Raw genomic sequence first — 20905 nt, forward strand, 5'->3', positions numbered from 1 at the left:
TGCATACAAAATTGAGTTGCGGTAAATTCTTCTGAGCCTGTCTGCGCAAACCACTACCTTAGTCCACAGATCCGTACCCACTGCACATCCAAACTGCAAGACACTTTACCTCAGTGGAGCTATTGCCTTGATTTACAATGTTTAGTTTGGCATCAGTATGAGTTTCATAACTTTTTAATATATTCTTGTTTCTTCACTAAAATTAACAAAAATAAATTTAGTATTTTGCTTAAGCAGAAGATTGGAACATTCCAGGGTTTACACATCTCAAATTATGTAAGCACTCAAGTACTTTTTTCTTTCTTTTGCACTCATCACCATCTCTTCCAGAGAAGTAAAAGTGAAACTCAAGAGCTCTCTTTAGCTCTAGGATAGGATGGCTAGGGGCAAGAGAAGATTAAACTTGATTAAAATGTGCCTTGCAGTTTTGTACATTCTTTGGGCTACCTTTACCTCCGGTGAGTACTGGATTTAATCAGGAGACTCCTCCTATGAATTACTTTAACAGAACTGTACTAGGAACCAGAAGAATTACTATTACACTTTGAAGAATAGGCCTTGTCTGTGATTAAAAACAAACAAACAAAAGGATTGTATAGTTGATTATTATCCAAGATGAAAATCACTGCTATCATTTATCAATGAATGGAAATTTTTACATATGACTCTATTAGGGTTCCCAGAGAAACCATACCAATAGAATATATATATTCTATATACATGTATTTATTTATTTATTTATTATGCCAATTGGTTCCTGTGGTTATGGAGGCCAAGAAGTCCCACGATTTGCTGATCTGCCAAATGTAAGCCAGAGAACCAGGAAAGCTGGTGGTATAATTCAGCCCAAATGCCTGAGAAGGGGAAGAGGGGCAATGGTGTAAGGCTCTGTCTGAGTCTGCATGCCCAAAGATCAGGAGCACCAATGTCCACAGGCATAAAAAGATGGATGTCTTGGGCTTCCCCGGTGGCGCAGTGGTTGAGAGTCCGCCTGCCGATGCAAGGCACACGGGTTTGTGCCCCAGTCCGGGAAGATCCCACATGCTGCGGAGCGGCTGGGCCCGTGAGCCACGGCCGCTGAGCCTGCGCGTCCGGAGCCTGTGCTCCGCAACGGGAGAGGCCACAACAGTGAGAGGCCCGCGTACCGCAAAAAGAAAAAAAAATTAAAGATGGATGTCTTGGCTCAATCAGAGAGAGTGAATTTGCCCTTCCTCCACCTTTTTTGTTCTATTCAGGCCCTCAATGGATTGGATGATGCCCCCCTGCACTGGCAAGGGAGATCTTTACTCAGTCTACTGATTCAAATGCTAATCTCTTCCAGAGACACTTCATAGGCACACCCAGAAATAATGTTTCACCAGCTATCTGGCCAGAATAAGGCTCCTAAGACTAGACAGTGAGGCCACATGGAATGAGTTCTTTTACCCAGAAAAGATGACGGGTACTACCAATCAGGTTCTCCTTCTTGCAAGCTTGAACTGGAGACACAGAGAGTAGTTAACCAATGAGATTGTGAGGGAGCAAAATCCTTGTGTAACCAGAAACCCCTCAGGGAAGTGGAGACTAGTGAGTGTCACTTACCTTCCAACCACATCCCCTCTGACTTATTTTTTTATTTTATTTTTGCTTTTTCAGACACCTGGGTGGGGGGCCACGAGGCTAAGCAATCTTTCCCACCTTAGTAAATGGTACCCATGTTCACCTAGTTGGTCAGACCAGGAAGCTGAGTGTCACTTTTGACAATTCTCTTTTCTTCACTCCCCAAATTCAATCCATCATCAAATGTTGTACGCTCTAAAATATCCTTTGATATGTCTCTCCATCTTTAGTAACTTTCCCCCTGTCTAAGCCATCAGGTCTTTCCTCGACTTGGGCAATAACCTTTTAACTGGCTTACCCTTGTCCACTTTTGCTATTTCCAACCCATTCTCCACATAGTATCTGGAGTATGTAACTCCCCTACTAAAATTTTCATTGCCCTTAGAAAAAGTCCAGAAGTTTTTTCATTGATTAAAAGGCCCCCTGTGATCTGGCCCTTGTTGATCCCTCCAGCTTCACCCAGCACCGCTTCCCCTAGTTCACATGGCTCTGGACACAGCCCTTGTCTTTCACTTCCTCAAGTCCAACAGACATATCCATCATATGTTTTATTGGTCTGAGGACTCTTTCCTCAGTTCTCATCTTATCAGTCCTATTTATCCTTAAGGTATCAGTTCTATTTAGTCATTTAATCAATAATTATTAAGTACCTACTTTGAGCCATGTTCTGTGCTCGGCACTGTGAATGCCACAGGAAACAAAACAGACCTAGATCCTATCCCACGAAGTTTATAATTTAGTCGTGGGAAGTGGGCACCAACCAAATAGCATCCAAAGAAACGTAAAACAGCTCCATGGTGCTGGGAGAGCCTATGATGTGGGGATTTGGCCTAGTTGGGAAGGTCAGAAGATAGAAGAAACAACTGAATAGAGATCTGAAGAAGAGTAGCATTAAAGAGGAAAAAGAAAAAAAAAAAAAAGGAAAAAGAAGAGGTTACAAGCAGAGTTGCACATGCAGAGGCCCAGTGGAAGAGTGATTGTGGGGCTTACAAAGAACCAAGAGAAAGCCAGTGTGGTGAAGCTGAGAGAAAGAGGGAAGTGTGGTAAGACGTGAGCTAGAGATGCGAAAACATACAAGGCAGAGGCAGAGGACTCTACTACCTCAGGGACTGGACAGATAATGTGTGAAATGACAAGAGGGAGGAGCAGAACCTATGGTAAAATGGAGAGTATAAACCTTGCTTCTAACAGATTTGTATTTTGCAAAATACAGTGTTTTGCAAAACTAAAAAAGAAAACAAAAGCAAAACTGGATCATATCCTCACGTGATAAGATATTGCACCCCTGAAACCAAAACAGGATTCTCTTTCCAGTTACAGTATAGTAAGTGGATTGGAAAGTTAATACGTAAAGTTAACACATTTATCTAGTTTTTCCTCCCTGACAAAACGTCACTAAAAGGATTTGTTTTTTAATTAATAAACATGCAACAATGTGGAAAAAAGGAAAAGATACAAAAGCCCCAGAAATTTTAAGGCTAGAAAGTATATGGAGGATTGTAGCAGATTTGAGGACCTCAAAAAGACAAATCCTGGTGGTGGCAAAAACCAAGAATCAGCCTCATTTGTACCCACAAGATCCTCAAGGGTCCATGACTTGATAGCACCAAGTCCTTCTGAAAATGGGAGTGAAGTGGGACCTGAAATCAGAAGGACCGGCTGTAGGCTGTTTAAGAAGCAGGTACATCCTTTGGTCCCCTCCCCTAGTCTGTGCTGCTTCCCCACCCTGGCAGAAGTGTGGAAAATTATCCTCTGGGGAGGGTAAAGTAAAGGGATTCTGGACGGCTGGATACCAAGCATAGTTGAGGGGAATTAAAGGAACATCTGGATGGTGAATGCTGAAACACCCAGCCTTTCTCCTCTACTTGGCTTCTAAAATACTATTATCCAGGCCTTTCCTCTTCTGGCAGAAGATTAGAAGAGTCCGTTCTGGGGCTTCTGACCAAAAGAAGATGAGAATCACAAAACATACCAATCAGATATTCCTAAAATAAAACTAAACTAGTTAACATGAGCAGATAACAAATGAAAGGAAAAACTCGGTAGTCAGGTTAGTCGGGGCTGTTACTTGAAAAGTAGGGCAAAAAAGAAAAGATATGTAAATACAGGAAAAGAAAAGATTAAACAAAAATAGAGCACCAATCCAGGAGGTGGAATGTACAAATAAATGGAGTTGCAGAAAGAAAGTACAGGGAAAGTGGAAAAATGAAAATCATCAATGAAATAATTTTAAAAGTTTCTCAGAACTAAAGGACATGACTTTCCAGATTGGAAGGACCCACAGAGCCCACTAAAATAATTGAAAACAGAGCCACAAAAGTCGCTTTATTTTGACATTTCAGAACACTGAGGACAAAGAAAATGTCATAAACCAAAAGAAAAAAAAAATCTACGGACCCTGGAAAAATGCTTTAAAAAATTTGAACGAAAATGAATTCCAATCTAGAATTCTATACACAACCAAACTATCAATCAAGTGTGAGGGTCAAATAATGATGTTTTCAGATATATACAGTTGTAAAATTTTACCTCATGTGCAGTCTATACTTCTATATCCCTTTTCTCAGGAAGCTTCTGGACAATATGTTCTACGAATACAACAATAAATGAAAAAAAGAGGAAATCATTGGATACAGAAAATAGGAGATCTGACACAAAATAGGAGATCTCAAACAGATTCAACACATAGTACTAAAGGAGTCTCCAGGAGAATGAGAAAGAGAGACACCAAGATGTTACCTATGGCCCTGAAAAGGGGAGGCACATGTCCAGATTGGAGCACAGTGTGCCTCAAGAAATAGGATATGTTGAGGGTAAAAATGCCTATTATAATCTGAGGGTTGAATGCTGAGGTGATCCTCTCAATAATAAGCTCTGTGAAGTCAGGGACCATGTCTATTTTGCTGCATCTCCAATAACTAGTAAGTGCTGATATATAATAGAAGCACAATAAATTTTTTTAAGGACTCGTGCATTATTGGACTTGAGTACACTAGAGACAAAACCAGAAGAAAGATGAATGATAGGTTACTGATATCACAAGATATAATGTACTTTAATGATAATTCTTTACATTCATCCAGCACTTTTTATTTTACAAAGCACCTTTCATATATTATTTCATGCAAGTTTCACAATGAATCTTTGAATAGAATGAAGATGTTAAGAGACTTGTCCAAGATAAGTGACTTTTTTAAGTGAAAAAAAAAAAAAACGGGCCAAAATCTGGGTATTCTAAGCCAATACTCTTTCTTATATTTCATAAGGCCTTTTTGTCCATGACACAAGGTAGGACAATGTCAAAGCAAACTGGGAGAAATATCTTTTTAATGTTTTGTTTAAATCAAAAGTTAAACATTCATGGCAATATTTTGTTTATTAACATCTTTATTGGAGTATAATTGCTTTACAATGGTGTGTTAGTTTCAGCTTTATAACAAAGTGAATCAGCTATACATATACATATATCCCCATATCACCTCCCTCTTGCATCTCCCTTCTACCCTTCCTATCCCACCCCTCTAGGTGGTCACAAAGCACAGAGCTGATCTCCCTGTGCTATGTGGATGCTTCCCACTACCTATCTGTTTTACATTTGGTAGCATTTATAAGTCCATGCCACTCTCTCACTTCATCCCAGCTTACCCTTCCCCCTCCCCATGTCCTCAAGCCCATTCTCTACGTCTGCGTCTGCGTCTGCGTCTTTATTCCTGTCCTGCCCCTAGGTTCTTAAGAACCTTTTTTTTTTTTTTAGATTCCATAATATGTGTTAGCATACGGTATTTGTTTTTCTCTTTCTGACTTACTTCACTCTGTATGACAGACTCTAGGTCCATCCACCTCACTACAAATAACTCAATTTCGTTTCTTTTTATGGCTGAGTAATATTCCATTGTATATATGTACATGGCAATATTTTATATATTCATTATGCTTGTCACAGTGAATATGAATGAGTAGAATTCAATTTCCATCAGACTATGAATGACAAATTGCAGTGATTTATATGTTTTAAAAGTGTACAACACTTACACATATTTTAATCTACACAATGACATAGGTATTACTTTTGTTTCCCTTTTAACAGATGACAAAATTGAGGCTTAGAATGATTTCACTAATTGGCAGAAATCATACAACTATTTGTCCCATAAGTTAAAATACAGAAATATTAGGCTGAAAATATGAAACTTTCTTATAAAAAGAAATTACTCTCCCAAGAAGCAGACATCCCTTTCTTCAATACCACTCAAAACAGTCTATTCTAATATGTTCTGCTGTACATTAATCTCTTACTTTGGCTTACTATGTCAAGTATTGTGAAATTAGGAAACTTTTCTAAAATAAGCCAACTCATCTAAGAAGTGATTAGTATATGAACTCATAGAAGCAACCACATGTATATATCTTTAGAATATAGATTTCTTCTGGAAGTATTGACTTAAACTAAAAATAAGTATTAATAGCTTAACATTGTAATATGCCTTAAATTCACGCTTCAGTCATGAGATAGGCAGTGTGGCAGATTAAGAAATACAAAGAGTAGAAAAGTAGTCTCTATTTCCTCCTTTCATCCACTGTTTTAATATGTTTTACATCTAATCTCATACATATAGGAAAACATTTCTCATCCATGCCAATTATTTTGAACTCATCACATTGCATTGTAGACTCATATTTTTATATATTGAAGTCTAGCATTTCACAACCAGAACATAAGTTACTTTAGGACATGGATTATGTCCCGCAGTATAAAATTCTCTCTTCTCCACCTCTCTGTTATGCACAGTGTCAGACCCATGTCAGGTAAGTTCCTGGCTTTCTCTCCACATTTAAAGTCACCTGCAAAATTAATTCTGTATTCCTAGGGCTAATCTTACTGAGGCAAGAATCGATTAAAGTCTTTCCAAATCAATATTTTGGGGTTCATATTCAAGGGTATCCCAACCCTCATGAGGTGCTCTAAGTTTGATAATTGGCCTCCCATCCCCAATCTGGAGCCCCAAAGTGCCCCCGTGTGTAAAACCTTACTTCTATTCTATTGCTGTTCTCCTGTTCCTAATTGGAAAGCTTTCCATAATACCTCAGTCACTCCCAGGAAAGGGGGAAGAGGCAAGTAGAGGTTGGCCTTCTCCCTCAAGGAGAATCTGGAAGGTAAATTACACCTCAGAGTTGTTGTGACCTGAGGCTAGGGAGCTGGGTTTTCATACTCGGTCATCTGACAGTCGTTGGCTAAGAGCTGCTTCACGGCAGCCACAGTAGCACAAGAGCAGTCCTCCAAAGAATAATTGAAAGTTCTGTGAAGTGGAGGCAAAAAAGCACTGAAGTACAGAAATAGTCAAAGTGATCCGAGGGAATCTGGTCAGAGCACTTCCAGTGTGTGCTACAGCTCTATCCATCGGAAGCAGCTCTCCGGAGAAAACTGCAGAAAATTGAATACCCCAGCACACAGCCTTGGACAGTGGCTGGGGATCATCCAACACCTACCTGCAATGGCTGCATCTAAAGTCATAGGAAGAGGAAAATCAGGTGACACGAGCACTGAGCCGTACATCCCATGGGGGAGCATCAGAAAAGATGCCAGAGCTACAACACTGGGAGAGTTCTGATGAGATAGAGAGCAGCAGAGGTGGTAAAGGCCAATGTCAAAAGACAGAGGAACACGGCAGTGTAAACATTTCTGAATGCACGTGAACCACTGTGGTACCCCCAGAGAACTAAGAGGAAGTAATTTGGGCAAATACTCCTACAGTTCTTTGGATTAGACCTGAGTCAGCGTACAGTTTTATTGTAGGTTGGTGTGGCTTGGGGAAACACAAATGACAAGCTTCTTTTTCTGCTATACTGTTATTCTGCTATTACTGAGTCCAAATAAGGGTTAAAAGTATTACCAGACATAAAGGGTAAAAAAATCAAAGATGTCGGACCCCTCCTTTTACTTGCTACTAGCAAATCTGTTCATTGTGTTGGTTCATCTTTCCAGGTCAGTGGTCTGCCTTAATTTTTACTCATGCCCCATAATTTACGTTTGTCATATAGGGAGATTTTTTTTAAAGTGAGAAATTAGTCTAATATTCTTTATCCATGTTGTTTTTAAGACCATGCAAGAAATCATACTTATTAATTTGTTCCATAAATACTGTTTGAATTAGGTACCACATTAAGTGGATTAAAAAGATGAAAAAGAAACAGTCCTGTGTTGAAAAAGAAACAACATGCATGGGAATGATGAACACTAGATTCAGGTTAGTGGTTACCCATGGGAAGAAGAAGAAAGGGAATGGGATCTACAAGGGGTAAAACATGCTTTTTTTTTTTTTTTTGTATATCTGACATCTTAATAATAATTAAGTAAATGTAAATAAATAGAAGCTTTAGTATTTCCTTGCCTCACCGTAAAGGACCACCTTGGTCAGTCACCATGCTCTATACCTCATTTGGGACATTGTGTGAAGATACTGAAGGCTTGAACTTACAGTAACAGAGAAATTAAAGAGCAGAAAATTAACTAGATATTTAAGTGGCGACTAAATAATGGAGTAGTAAAGAGTAGGAGGTATGATTTGGGGGTTGCTGAGGAAGAAGTTTGTTTTCCTGTTCTGGAGTCCCAGAGCCACATTTTAGGGCAATCTCTAGACCCCACATGGGTGGCTAGCTCAATTTTTTAGCTCCCATTTAGGGATGTGAAATGAAAGAGTCTTTCAATCAATATGCTTTCCAACAATAATTTTTTTAAGCACTTATGTGCCAGACTCTGTATTTATCAGACAGCTAATTAAGACAGGCTATGTTCTTAAGGAGTGGATTAGTATTATAATATGATGATTATAGCTAACATTTGTTGAAACCTTTGCTAATGCCTGTGCTGGGTGCTAAGCACTTTGCCTGTATTATCTCATTAAATCCTCACAACAGTCCTATGAGGGAGGGACCATTGTTACTCCCAAGGTATAGATGAAGAAACCGAAGCTTCCAAAGTAAATTGCCCAGTTAACTAGAGCTGGAACCGAGATCAGAACCCAGGATTTACTGATTATAAAATCTGTACATCTTACCACTAGAGTACATGGCAAAAATCCATGGAAAACTTTCCATTGGAATCTCGAAAAAGAAATTATTAGCTTTAGCCAGAGGATTCAATGTGGGATTCATGGAAAAAAGGGATAACTGAACTGAATTTAAAAGGATATGCAGTGGCAAAGAACATTCCAGAAAGAGTTTCTGCAGAGACCTGAGAGAATGTGATGCATAAGTAAATAGCTTTGTGTGTTTCAGAGACATTTGCATTTGGGGCAGTGGAAGAGGAGGGTTTAGTGAGGTTGGTAGGAACAAAATTATGAAGGACAACATATTCAGGAAGGAGGAGGAATTTAAAAATCAGCTTCTTCAAATGGACTTGAGGACACGGGGAGGGGGAAGGGTAAGCTGGGATGAAGTGAGAGAGTGGCATGGACATATATACACTACCAAACGTAAAATAGCTAGCTAGTGGGAAGCAGCCACACAGCACAGGGAGATCAGCTCGGTGCTTTGTGACCACCTAGAGGGGTGGGATAGGGAGGGTGGGAGGGAGACGCCAGAGGGAGGAGATATGGGGATATATGTATATGTAGAGCTTTGTTATAAAGCAGAAACTAATACACCATTGTAAAGCAATTATGCTCCAATAAAGATGTTAAAAAAAAAAGTTGCAATATCAAGAAAAAAAGATTCCTTGGTATTTCTGGAATGATCCATGTCAGGTTTCTCCAAGGGTTCCACTTGTATAGACCTTTTCAAATCCATCTGAGGAAATGGACTACAGGTAGGACACACACAGCTGCAAGTAACAAATAGTTCAGGCAATTATTTGACTTAGCAATTACTTTGAAAATATACATGATTTTTAACACTTTTCTACTGCCATAAAGGACATTATATGAGACCAGTTGTGTTCATTGATCATGAAAGACTAACAACCAAATAACACTGTCTAACACTGGCAGTTTTTCTCAGAAGTGAGGTAAGCCATACTTTTAAAACTATGGATATTAGTTTTAACATGGTGTTACACAAATCTATATCTGGTGCAACTATTTAGTAGTTCATCATTGATACTTAAAGGATGTTTATTCTATTATACATTATATGATTGTGATATATATTTAGATTATACATATTTATACATGAGTGTGTGTGTGTGTGTGTGTTAAGCTAAGAACATGAGTTTAACCATAAGGACACTTGGGTTCTAAAATAGTATCAGGCACTTCCCTGGCAGTCCAGTGGTTAAGACTTCGCCTTCCAGTGCAGGGAGTGCGGGTTTGATTTCTGGTCGGGGGGCTAAGATCCCACATTCCTCTTGGCCAAAAAATCAAAACATAAAACAGAAGCAATATTGTAACAAATTCAATGAAGACTTTAAAAATGGTCCACATCAAAAACATCTTTAAAAAAAAAAATCAGCTAGATTGCAATTTTTATCAATTCATTTAATTTATCCAAAGCTCAACTTACCTGTAAAATGAGAGATTTGCACTAGATGGATTCTAGGATTGTGATTCTATGAAATTAGGTAACCTCTGACCTTGGCAAGCTTAAAATTAGTTGAGGACACAGATCACATCCACAGGAAAATAGATTAAGAAGCATATGAATAATTTAAAAACAAACACTAAAAAGGGAAGAATTTTTTTTTTAATCAGTTTCTGGTGCAGATATTTGGGAAGGTCAAGATTACACCACTAACAAGTAGAAGACAGGTGAGTTTAAAAATTAAATGAGAGGGCTTCCCTGGTGGCGCAGTGGTTGAGAGTCCGCCTGCCGATGCAGGTGACACGGGTTCGTGTTCCGGTCCGGGAAGATCCCACATGCCGTGGAGCGGCTGGGCCCGTGAGCCATGGCCGCTGAGCCTGCGCGTCCGGAGCCTGTGCTCCGCAACGGGAGAAACCACAACAGTGAGAGGCCCGCGTACTGCAAAAAAAAAAAAAAAAATTAAAGAAGGGTAGCAATTCTTAGTAGATAGAATTGTATAAGGGGAAAATGTTTTTTTTTTTTTCCTCTCTTCATCATAAAATAACTGATTATCAAGAATACCAGGGCTTCCCTGGTGGCACAGTGGTTGAGAGTCCGCCTGCCGATGCAGGGGACACGGGTTTGTGCCCCGGACCGGCAAGATCCCACATGCCGCGGAGCGGCTGGGCCCCTGAGCCATGGCCGCTGAGCCTGCGCATCCGGAGCCTGTGCTCCGCAATGGGAGAGGCCACGGCAGTGGGAGGCCCGCGTACCGCAAAAAAAAAAATACCAGAGCATTTCTACCTGCAGCCATTATAATGTCATTCCATATATGTACCTATTTTGTGTGATGGCTTGAAATCGTCCTAGAATTCCTAGATTATGTGAATTCTACAATTCCTTTTAATTGTATCAAGAGGGTTATATTGGGAGGTTTTTGGAAGGATTATCAGAAATTATACATAATTGCTGGTTGTGTCACTATGGGGAACCCATGTAAAGTATCACCAAGGTTACAATTATAAACATAGTCTGACTCAAATTATTACCAGACATTACCAGATTTGGGTGAGGTTTCTAGAGGAAGAGAGCAGCAATTAGTCAAGCAACACATTTACTGAGTACCCACTGAGTACAAATTATTAATATTAAGCGTTGCTGAGTAAACAGAAACCAAAAAACAAAACAAAACACAACAGAAGTACTGTTGATGAAGTAGGTGGTGGTGAAGAAAATTGATGGGATGGGAGAGTAATCACCTTCATTCAGTTTTATTTGGTGGAGAGTGCCTAGGCTTTAGAGAGGATGAAAGAAAGATCTCAAAGTGGAAAGAACATGGGATACGGAATATGATGCTTGGGGTCGAATCCCAGTTTAGTCACTTAGGTACAACCTTGGACAAATATTTTGTCTCAGTTTTTTCTCCTCTAAAATGGGTATAATAATGCTGATACATACCTTCTTTCAGGAGGCTGCAGTGAGAAATCAATGAAGAAATTGTTTTTAAACTGTAAAAAGTAAACATTTTATTTACATCCAGTGAGGTCCTTGACCAAACGGTGTGGTTTATTCTTTGTCATGTCTTCTCTGCACGGTTTACCCTTAACAGGACACCTGCTTTTGCCTGCACGTGTCAGCAAGCTTCCCCTTCCTTTCTCTCCCCTAACGGACTATGAGCTTTTTAGTAGCATGGCTTCTGTTTGCTTTCCATCCACAAGAAACAGTGATTTGCACACCATGACCATTCAATAGATTACTCAATAACAAAGTTTTACATAGGAACAGTTATTTGAGCTCTTTAAGGTAGTCTCACATGTGTCATTTACATGCAGCTGTCAGATTCATCTTGCTAGACATATTTCTGATGGTGTCATGTCACTGTTCAAAACTTGCCAAGTGTCTCATTTTCTACTGAATAATGTCTTTTTTAAATATACTTTTTAAAATTGAAATATAGTTGATTTACAATGTTGTGTTAGTTTCTGTTATACAGCAAAGTGATTCAGTTATACATATATATTCTTTTCCGTATTCTTTTCCATTATGGTTTATTACAGGATATTGAATATAGTCTCCTGTGCTATACAGTAGGACCTTGTTGCTGGTCCTGGTTATACTGGTTTGTATCTGCTAATCCCAAACTCCTAGTTTATCCTCCCCCACCCCCTTTCCCCTTTGGTAACCATAAGTTTGTTTTTTTTTAATTTGTATTGGAGTATAGTTGATTTACAATGTTGTGTTAGTTTCAGGTATACAGCAAAGTAAGTTATACATATATCCACTCTTTTTTTTTTAAGATTCTTTTCCCATATAGGCCATTGTAGATTATTGAGTAGAGTTCCCTGTGCTATACAACAGGTTCTTATTAGTTATTTATTTCATATATAGTAGTGTGTATATGTCAGTCCCAATCTCCCAATTTATCCCTTCCCCCATTATCCCCTGGTAACCATAAGTTTGTTTTCTATGTCTGTGAGTCTGTTTCTGTTTTGTAAGTAAATTCATTTCTGTCACATTTTAGTTTCCACGTATAAGTGATATCATATGGTATTTGTCTTTCTCTTTCTGACATCCTTCACTTAGTATGATAGTCTCTAGGTCCATCCATGCTGCTGCAAATGGCATTATTTCATTCTCTTTTATGAGACTGAGAAATATTCCATTGTATATATGAACCACATCTGCTTTATCCATTTATCTGTCAGTGGACATTTTAGGTTGCTTCCATGTCTTGGCTATTGTAAATAGTGCTGCTGTGAATGTTGGGGTGCGTGGATCTTTTCGAATTAGAGTTTTCTCTGGACATATGCCCAGGAGTGGGATTGCTGGATCATATGTCAACTCTATTTTGTTTTTTGAGGAACCTCCATACTGTTTTCCACAGTGGCTGCATCAATTTACAGTCCCACTAACAGTGTAGGAGGGTTCCCTTTCCTCCACACCCTCTCCAACATTTGCTATTTGTAGACTTTTTAATGACGGCCCTTCTGACTGGTGTGAGGTGGTACCTCATTGTAGTTTTGATTTGCATTTCTCTAATAGTTAGCAATGTTGAGCATCTTTTCATGTGCCTATTGGCCATCCATATGTCTTTTTTAGAGAAATGTCTATTTAGGTCTTCTGCACATTTTTTGATTGGTTTGTTTTTTTGTTATTGAGTTGTATGTGCTGTTTGTATATTTTGGAAATTAATCTCTCATTGGTCACATCATTTGCAAATATTTTCTCCCAGTCTGTATTTAATATACTTTTAATTGAGATATAATTGACATGTAACATTGTATTAGTTTTAGGTGTACAACAAAATGATTAAAATCTTAACTCCTATCTGAGCTCTAAGGTCTTGCTACTCAACCTGTGGTCTCCAGATTGGTAGCACTGGCACCACCTGGGAGCTTGTTAGAAATGCAGATTCTTCAGCCACATCCCAGACCTGCTGAATCAGCAACTGCACTTAACAAGATTCCTAGCCAATTCATATATACAGCTTTAACTACATCTTCATTCTCTTGCTAAACTTGAAGATTCAGAAGTAGGGTTAGATTTAGCAAATAAAATTAGCAGACATCCAATAAAGTTTGAAAACAATGAATAATTGGTATATCTCAAATGCTTCATGGGACATACTTATACTTAAAATATATGTTCATTGTTTATCTGAAATTCAACTTTTACTGGGCTTTTCTGTATTTAATCTGGCAACCCTATTCAGAAGGGTACGATCTATGTTTAACATAACTCTTTATTCCCCTGCAATAGTGCAGAGCCTTCCCCAACTTCTTAATATGTTCGTTTAAGGAACAGACAATGAGTTTCTTCAGAACTGAGGTTTCTCTGGCTTTTACTTAACATTGTATATCTCCAGAAGCGAACACAGTATCCCACACACAATAAAGGACCAGCAGTTATTTCTTTAATGAATATATCCAGAACATCTTCCAATTATGTACTGGGTTGTATGTGCATATTTTAAAGAAGGCCGAATATTTTTCTCGTAATCTTTTTTTTTTTAAACCAGAATGTTTAAAAGCTATTTGTGCACTTTCTCACATTTTAGCTGGCGGAGTTCAGGATTTGATGGGAGTATAATCAAGGGCTCAGCATGTACTCATCGCAGACTGGGTCCATACGGTCACTGGTGGGGAAGGAATCCTAGACTCAGGATACCGACAAGCCTGCCTCAGGCGGAAGTAAGCAACTCCTCCCGGTTCCTGGGCCTCGGAGGCACCCGCGCACGCGCACAGCCGTGCTCTGGCCCCGTGAGGCGGGCGGAGGGAGGCGGAGCTCACGGGGCGCGTGCGCGGCGGCCGGGGCTGTGGGCCCCTCCCTTGTCGGGGTCGCGCGGCGCGGAGGACCGCACCGAAAGGGGGAAGTCAGGTGGCCGCTGCTGCCGCCGCCGCCGCGGTTTGTCGCCAGAAGGAAAATGGCGGATCTGGAGGAGCAGTTGTCTGATGAGGAGAAGGTAAGGGCCGCGGGGGCGGCAGAGCCCATCGGTCCGGGAAGCCAGTAGAGCCCCGCCGTATCAGCCCGGAGTCTGGCCGCCGGGGAAGGGCATTGGTCGGTGCCCCCGGCTGCCCTTCTTCCCCTCTCCTCGCTGCGCCCGAGTGCCTGCCCCTGTCAGTCACCCGAGGCCCCGCGCGGGGGCAGGTCTCCGCCAGGCCTGCTCGCTCCGCTCCTTGTAGGGTGTGTGCTCCGAAAATAGGTAGCGGGAGCTGGGCGGCGGCGGCGGCGGCGGCGGCGGCGGGCGGGGGCCGGGGGCGCGGAGGGCGGCGGCCGCTGGGGACCCTCTCCCCGCGCATGGGCCACGGGGGCCCTGCGCCAGGGTCGGGGACTGCAGAGGGGTCTGGGTCCCGGCCTGGGAGCGGCCCAAGGACAGTACTCAGCCCGATGGCCTGGCCGGAGAGGGTGGCCGGGGTGAGGGCTAAGGGGGAAAAATTGCTTAGGAAGCAGACCTTGACTTCTCTCTTCTAATCTATCCTCCCACAAGCAAACTGCTTTCTTTCCTGGGTCCTACGTTTTTTTTCCTTTAGTCGTGGAAGTCTCTCTCTCTCTTTTTTTTTTTTTTCTTTTTCGGTTTTAGCTGTAGGCAACGAAGTTGCTCATAAAAAGACACCCCCCTCCCCACGGTTGTTTGCTACTCTTGTTGGCAGTAGCCGCTCTGGGGGCCGACTTGGTAGCGCCCCGTGGTCCTGCTAGGACTTCTTCCGAAGAGGGGAGATTGTGGAACTCCTTCTACTGTATCTTAGATGCTGTGACAGCATTAGAACCAGATGAACGACTTAAGTTCTCAGGCATTTGAAGTAAGAAATCTGATCATTGAACTGGATCTCTCTTATTCGCGGTTTCCCTTGGCCTCTGTGAGGCCCCATTCTCCAGAGTGTGTTTTGGGACACAGGGGTACCCTCCTAATTTTAAGTATTTCCTGCACAGGTCCTTGATGTTTCTCAAACTCAGAAGTAACTGACATAACAATGAATAAGATAGTTAAAGTTTTCGAAGACTCCACTCTTAATTTAACAGGGCTCATTTTTAAGTTCCAAAGCAGTAAAGCCATGTATGAAACACAAAAAAATAACTGGTGTTTAAGAAATCCTCATGTAAGCCTACGGGTATTTTCGGTTGGAACGCTCTGCTCCAAGTGTTTTTATATCCTGTGTTCTTGTACTGAAATGTCATGTTCTGTCTTCTTCTCGATGTGAACGTGCAGCAGTCAGCCTTATCTTCAGTTCCGGAAATCTTTTTTACCTCTGTGCTCTTTGGTGAAAGTGATAATAAAACGACAAAATGGGGAGAGCAGCAAGATTCTCCATAATCCACAGTCCTGGTAGGCAGATCCCTGTATACACAAAAGTTGCTGTGCAGTAATCACACGTGTAATATTGGTAAATAACCATAAATGGGTAACTGAAAATGTATGCAGGTGCTCACACACATTTAAAATTAAGTAGTACTAAAAAGTTTTTTAAAGGGATTGTCATGTTTTTTATTCTGCTGTTGGTAAGTGGTGATTAGTAGCTCAAGTGGCTAGAAATCTAGCTGAGGAGAGAGTACTCAGTGTGGGAGTTAATATAGGCCTGCCATGTGTTGTAAAGACCTAAAATAGCAAAGTTTTTTCAAAATGATATGACAGGATTTCTTGTCATCCGGCACTCTCAGGGCACTGAGCTCCATAAAGGTGTGGGGCTGGGTGGGAAGGGGTCTTATTCTCTATGCTCGCCCAACACCATGTTTTAACAGTAAATGAATGAACACTCCAATTTGAAGGAATTTTGTGGGTTTGTTTTTATTTCGAGTTTTGTAAGACTATTCTGTGGATATTTTGCATATAAATTTCTGATCACATCTTTTAGTAATTTAAGAAAAATATTAACCAAACTGTGAGGTTAAATTGAAGTAACTGGTAAAGTGAAATTCTAACAGTCTTGTCACTTTATTTAAATGTTCTTTTTAATCTCTTGGGAGGAGGACCTTGCATATAGAATCAGAAATAGGATTTAAAGGTGTTATTTTTTAAACTAATATTTAAATCATTTTACTTTTCCTGCCACCTTGTTTGTAATTTTCAAAAATAAGTTTTTAATACTTAATTTAAAGCTCTTGGAATTTCCATTACTGACTGTGGAAGTAAGGAAGGGAAGCTGTTAACACTTAGTAGTACCATACTTTGTATATGCCTGGTTCAGTTAGACAATACATTTGTTAATTTGTTGTAAATTTGAGCTAGGTTTGATTATTACCATTGCACAAATAAGTAAAATAAATTTTTAAAAGCTTTAAGTAATTCACGGAAGGACACCAAAGTAGGAAGTGCAAAGGCGGTATTTAAGCCTGAGTTTGTCTGAATCCAAAGTTGATGCTCTGTGACATTACACTTCTTAACAATTGATGATAGAATCCTTATCTGGATTTACCTCTTTGTGTTAAATTTGACAGCTTAATTTGGAAAAGGGAGAAACAATAGTTCTCTTTGTTTTTAATAGAAATTGTAAATGCCAAACACTAAATAGTGTTGGGTTTTAAATTTAATTTGTGTTTGATCGTTTTAGAACAAAGTTCTAAAAAAAGACACATTTAAAAGTTTTATGCTGTTGGTGTAGTTTCATATATGTCCTGTGGTAGGAAGCATTTTAGAAATTAATCTAGAATAATATCTTTGCTTTTTTCAGTTATATACAGTTGCTTTTTGAGGATACCGGTATGAAATGTAATAACCTTTTCACTTTTGGCCACTGGGTTAGTAGGAAATAAAATTATCTTAAGAAGCACAATGAAGTTGTTTAGTTATTCATTTGTCGTGGTGTGTCCTACAGACCTTTTTACATAGTTACAGAAACTCTAGGTTAGAACAGTTCATGTTTTCCCCTCCTGGGTCAGCTGCACTGTACAGTAAAGCATTTTTTGTGATTGAAATTATATGAAATTGTGGTATAAGGCTCAGATAAGAACTATTCCCAAACTGCTCTCTAAGTGAGAAATCCTGGAAGTCACTTGAAGCTTTGGAAGACACCTTACCACCGCCCCCGCCCCCCACCAACCTCTTCTACCTTCCCCCCAGTGAGTAGTGATCCGCTCGCAAAGCTTCAGCTTTTGTATCTTTGCAGATGTCTCAAGTACCTAGCTCAGCCCTGCTTCTCCCCTTAGCACTGGTCACACATTTTTATCTGCTGGTCCTCTTCCACAGAAGTCAGTTAAGGAGATATGCTCAGATGGAACCTGCCTGAAAGTAAATTCATAAACTCCCCTCCTCTCTGTCCCTACACAAAGCAGGGCAGATACCCATCTCTTTCTGCTCATATTTCTCTTTATGACTCTGTTCCCATTATTCAAGTTATCCAGGTTTTTAACTTCAGCTTTAACTTTTTTCTTCCTTGTGCTCTCTGTACCTTACACTTAGTTTCCAAACCTTGTCACTTCCATCAGAATATGTCTTACAGAAATTATTTCTTGCTTGAAAAGTTCATTTATATTAATATTTGATTTATAACCTCTCAATTGACAGACGATTAACAATTTATGTTATGAACTACTGTTGTTTAGTAACAAACTTGTACTGTATGAACAGAATGCAAATTGATTGTACCTGTTCTGTGACTACACAGTTGAGGAAGAAACAAAGCTAAGGGAGGAAAAGTAAGGTTAGAAGAATGACTCATATCTGTTTTATTTGCCACTGCTGGACTTTTATTATAAACTTTCTAGACAAATCCCTCCATCTTCCTATCATTTTTCTACTCCCAAACTTTTAGTTGCTGCATCCTCCATTGCCTTTACAAGGAAGCCCAACTCTTGAAAATGGTGTTCATGTCCTTGTATTCCATTCTAACCTAAATAGTTCTGACATTTCCAATATATACTGTTATTTAATCATGCTGTGAATTCAAAGAGACCTGCATGCTAGTCCATGCCTAGCACATGGAGTAAATTATTTAATCTCTCAGCAGCTTCAGTTTCCTCTAAAATGTGGGGATATAACAAATTATATTCCCCATTAAACTTTTATAAGTGCACATGTTGCCTGGCATGTAGTAAACACAATAAATTTTAGTTATTTTTCTCTGCTCATGACTTACCTGCTTTGAGCATTGGTACTGCTCCCCGATCTATCCCCTTTTTTGAAAGATGAAAAATTACTCTTCCTTCAAGATTTAGCTCAGATCACATGGCTAGTTTTCTCTCTCTCCTGAACAACTGTTTTCTCTCTCTCCTGAACGCTGAAACACATCATTAATGTTGAATACAGTTTTGCATAGTAGTTATCTGTTTACCTGTCTTTTTTCCTGTATTCTGTTGAATTCGTTAGTGCAGAAATGTCATCTTTAGCATCTGTCAGTGCAATGTATGTGATGAGTACAGTGGTTCAGTGAGTGAATGAACAAAGGAGTAATGAATTTACAAAATTAAGAAAAAAATAACAGTTTTATGAAAAGAAGTAGCATATAAAGGTAAGTTTTGGAGGGAAAATCTAGTATGCCTACATTTTTCACTTCTAAGTAGTGTTACAGATTTTAAAGATTTAGGTAGTTAAATGAAATTCCTGGTGCTCCTTGAGGTGCAGGTGGTGATACTGGCTATGGTTCAAATCACTTACACATGCTAAATTATAAGCAGTTTGTATACTTCTCCCCCACACACAATCATAATGTGGCTTCAGAAGTTTTGTTTGTATGTATTGATAAAAGCAATGTAAGCTGCCATTATATTCCATCATGATTAATGTAAAATCAGTAGTGTTCTTATTAACTAAAAAGTAAACTCAACCAGTAAGCGATTAATGTAGAAATTATTCATTCCTAATTTCATTCTGTAGGTGAATGAATTCTGTCATTGCACCAATAAAATGTAAAAATTCCTACAGCAAGCAGAAACTTGATAGCTGCTGCAGCATTAGTGGAGTTTTTTAGACTTTGCACACTAAAGCAAATTTGTAGTACATTCTCAGTGCACTGGGGAGTCATTTCTACTTAAAATAAAGGTGGCTATATACATAGAAGAACATGGTATATATTACAGAAAAATCCGAACGAACTTTTTGGCCAACCCAATAAAAACGCTTAGTACAAAGTAGTTTTTAAGGTTGAAAAGCATGATGGGAAAACTTGACCTGTGGTCCTGACCTAAAAGCTTAATTGCCTGAAGCAGTAATTTATTGCAAGAGATTGATGCATATCAAAGAAAATAGGGGTTCCATGGAACCACTTATAGTTGTCAAAAAAGGAGAATTTCATTAATTTTATTCTGAAGGGTAGAACTACAGTCTTCATATTCTTTCTCTTAAGACATTTATTTACATGCTCTACTGTGAACCCTATGGCTGAGAACTTCTCTTGCACATTTTAGTTCATAATGTTTCTACTGAAAATGAATAGAATTAATTTTTGAAAACTACCCCTACATTTATTCATTTACCAAATATACCATATTTCATTGATTTCACTACTCATCATTTTCCATATTTTAAGATCTCTGAAATCAGGCTGCATTGTACAATCATGGCTTGTGATACAGGTAGCATTTTTCCTTTTTTTAGTGACCCATGAAATTATGCATCTTTCATTGATTGTGAATCAGGGTAAGCAAGGATATAATGCAATAACAAACAAACTAAAATCTCAACGTGAGGGCGTTAGTGGTGGGGGCTTTTCGTGGCATCTCCTCACTCGTTCTGTGTGTGTCTAGTGTGGGTCAGCAGCAGAAGGGCCCTGCTCCGCAAAGTCACATAGTTGTAGGCTCTTGGAGGATTTCAGTCTAAACGTAGGCTTTTTGATATGATACATATGCACAATGGAATATTATTGAGCCATGAGAAAGGAGGATATCCTACCATTTGCAACAACGTGGACCTTGAGCACCTTGTGCTAAGTGAGATAAGTTAGAGAAAGACAAGTACTGTACAATATCACTTATATGTGGAATCTAAAAAAGTCAAACCTGTTTAAAAAAACAATAAAATGGTGGTTACCAGAGAATGGAGGGTGGGAGGGATAAGATTAATGGTGTTTAAGGGTACAGACTTGTAATGAGTAGTAAATAAACCATAGCGATCTGATGCACAGTATAATGAATATAGACAGTACCATTGTACTACAGTGATGTGATAAATATTGCTTTAGTCGCGATCATACTAGGTTATATAAATGTATGAAAGTAACAGGCTGTACACCTTAAATTTACAAAATGTAGCATGTGAAATTTACCTCTCCTCCCCCCGCCCCCCAAAAAAGTCTTAGGCTTTTTATCACTGTCCCCACACCAGTGGGAAAGAAATGCAATGAATACCATACTGGGTTTTAAAGCTCCCCCCCTACCCACACAC

General features: G+C 39.5%; 1 protein-coding gene across 1 annotated transcript in view; it reads left to right on the forward strand.

Annotated features, from left to right (window-relative positions):
* The first annotated feature begins 14383 nt into the window (after window positions 1-14383).
* Window positions 14384-20905, forward strand: part of CAPZA2 (capping actin protein of muscle Z-line subunit alpha 2) — a 56157-nt gene continuing 49635 nt past the window's right edge. The window contains exon 1 of the mRNA XM_079931455.1: window positions 14384-14554. Within this exon, the coding sequence (XP_079787581.1) occupies window positions 14516-14554 (39 nt within the window). The 5' untranslated portion in view covers window positions 14384-14515. The remainder of the gene's footprint in view (window positions 14555-20905) is intronic.

Source organism: Stenella coeruleoalba (assembly GCF_951394435.1).
Source record: "Stenella coeruleoalba genome assembly, chromosome: 9".
NCBI lineage: Eukaryota > Metazoa > Chordata > Mammalia > Artiodactyla > Delphinidae > Stenella > Stenella coeruleoalba.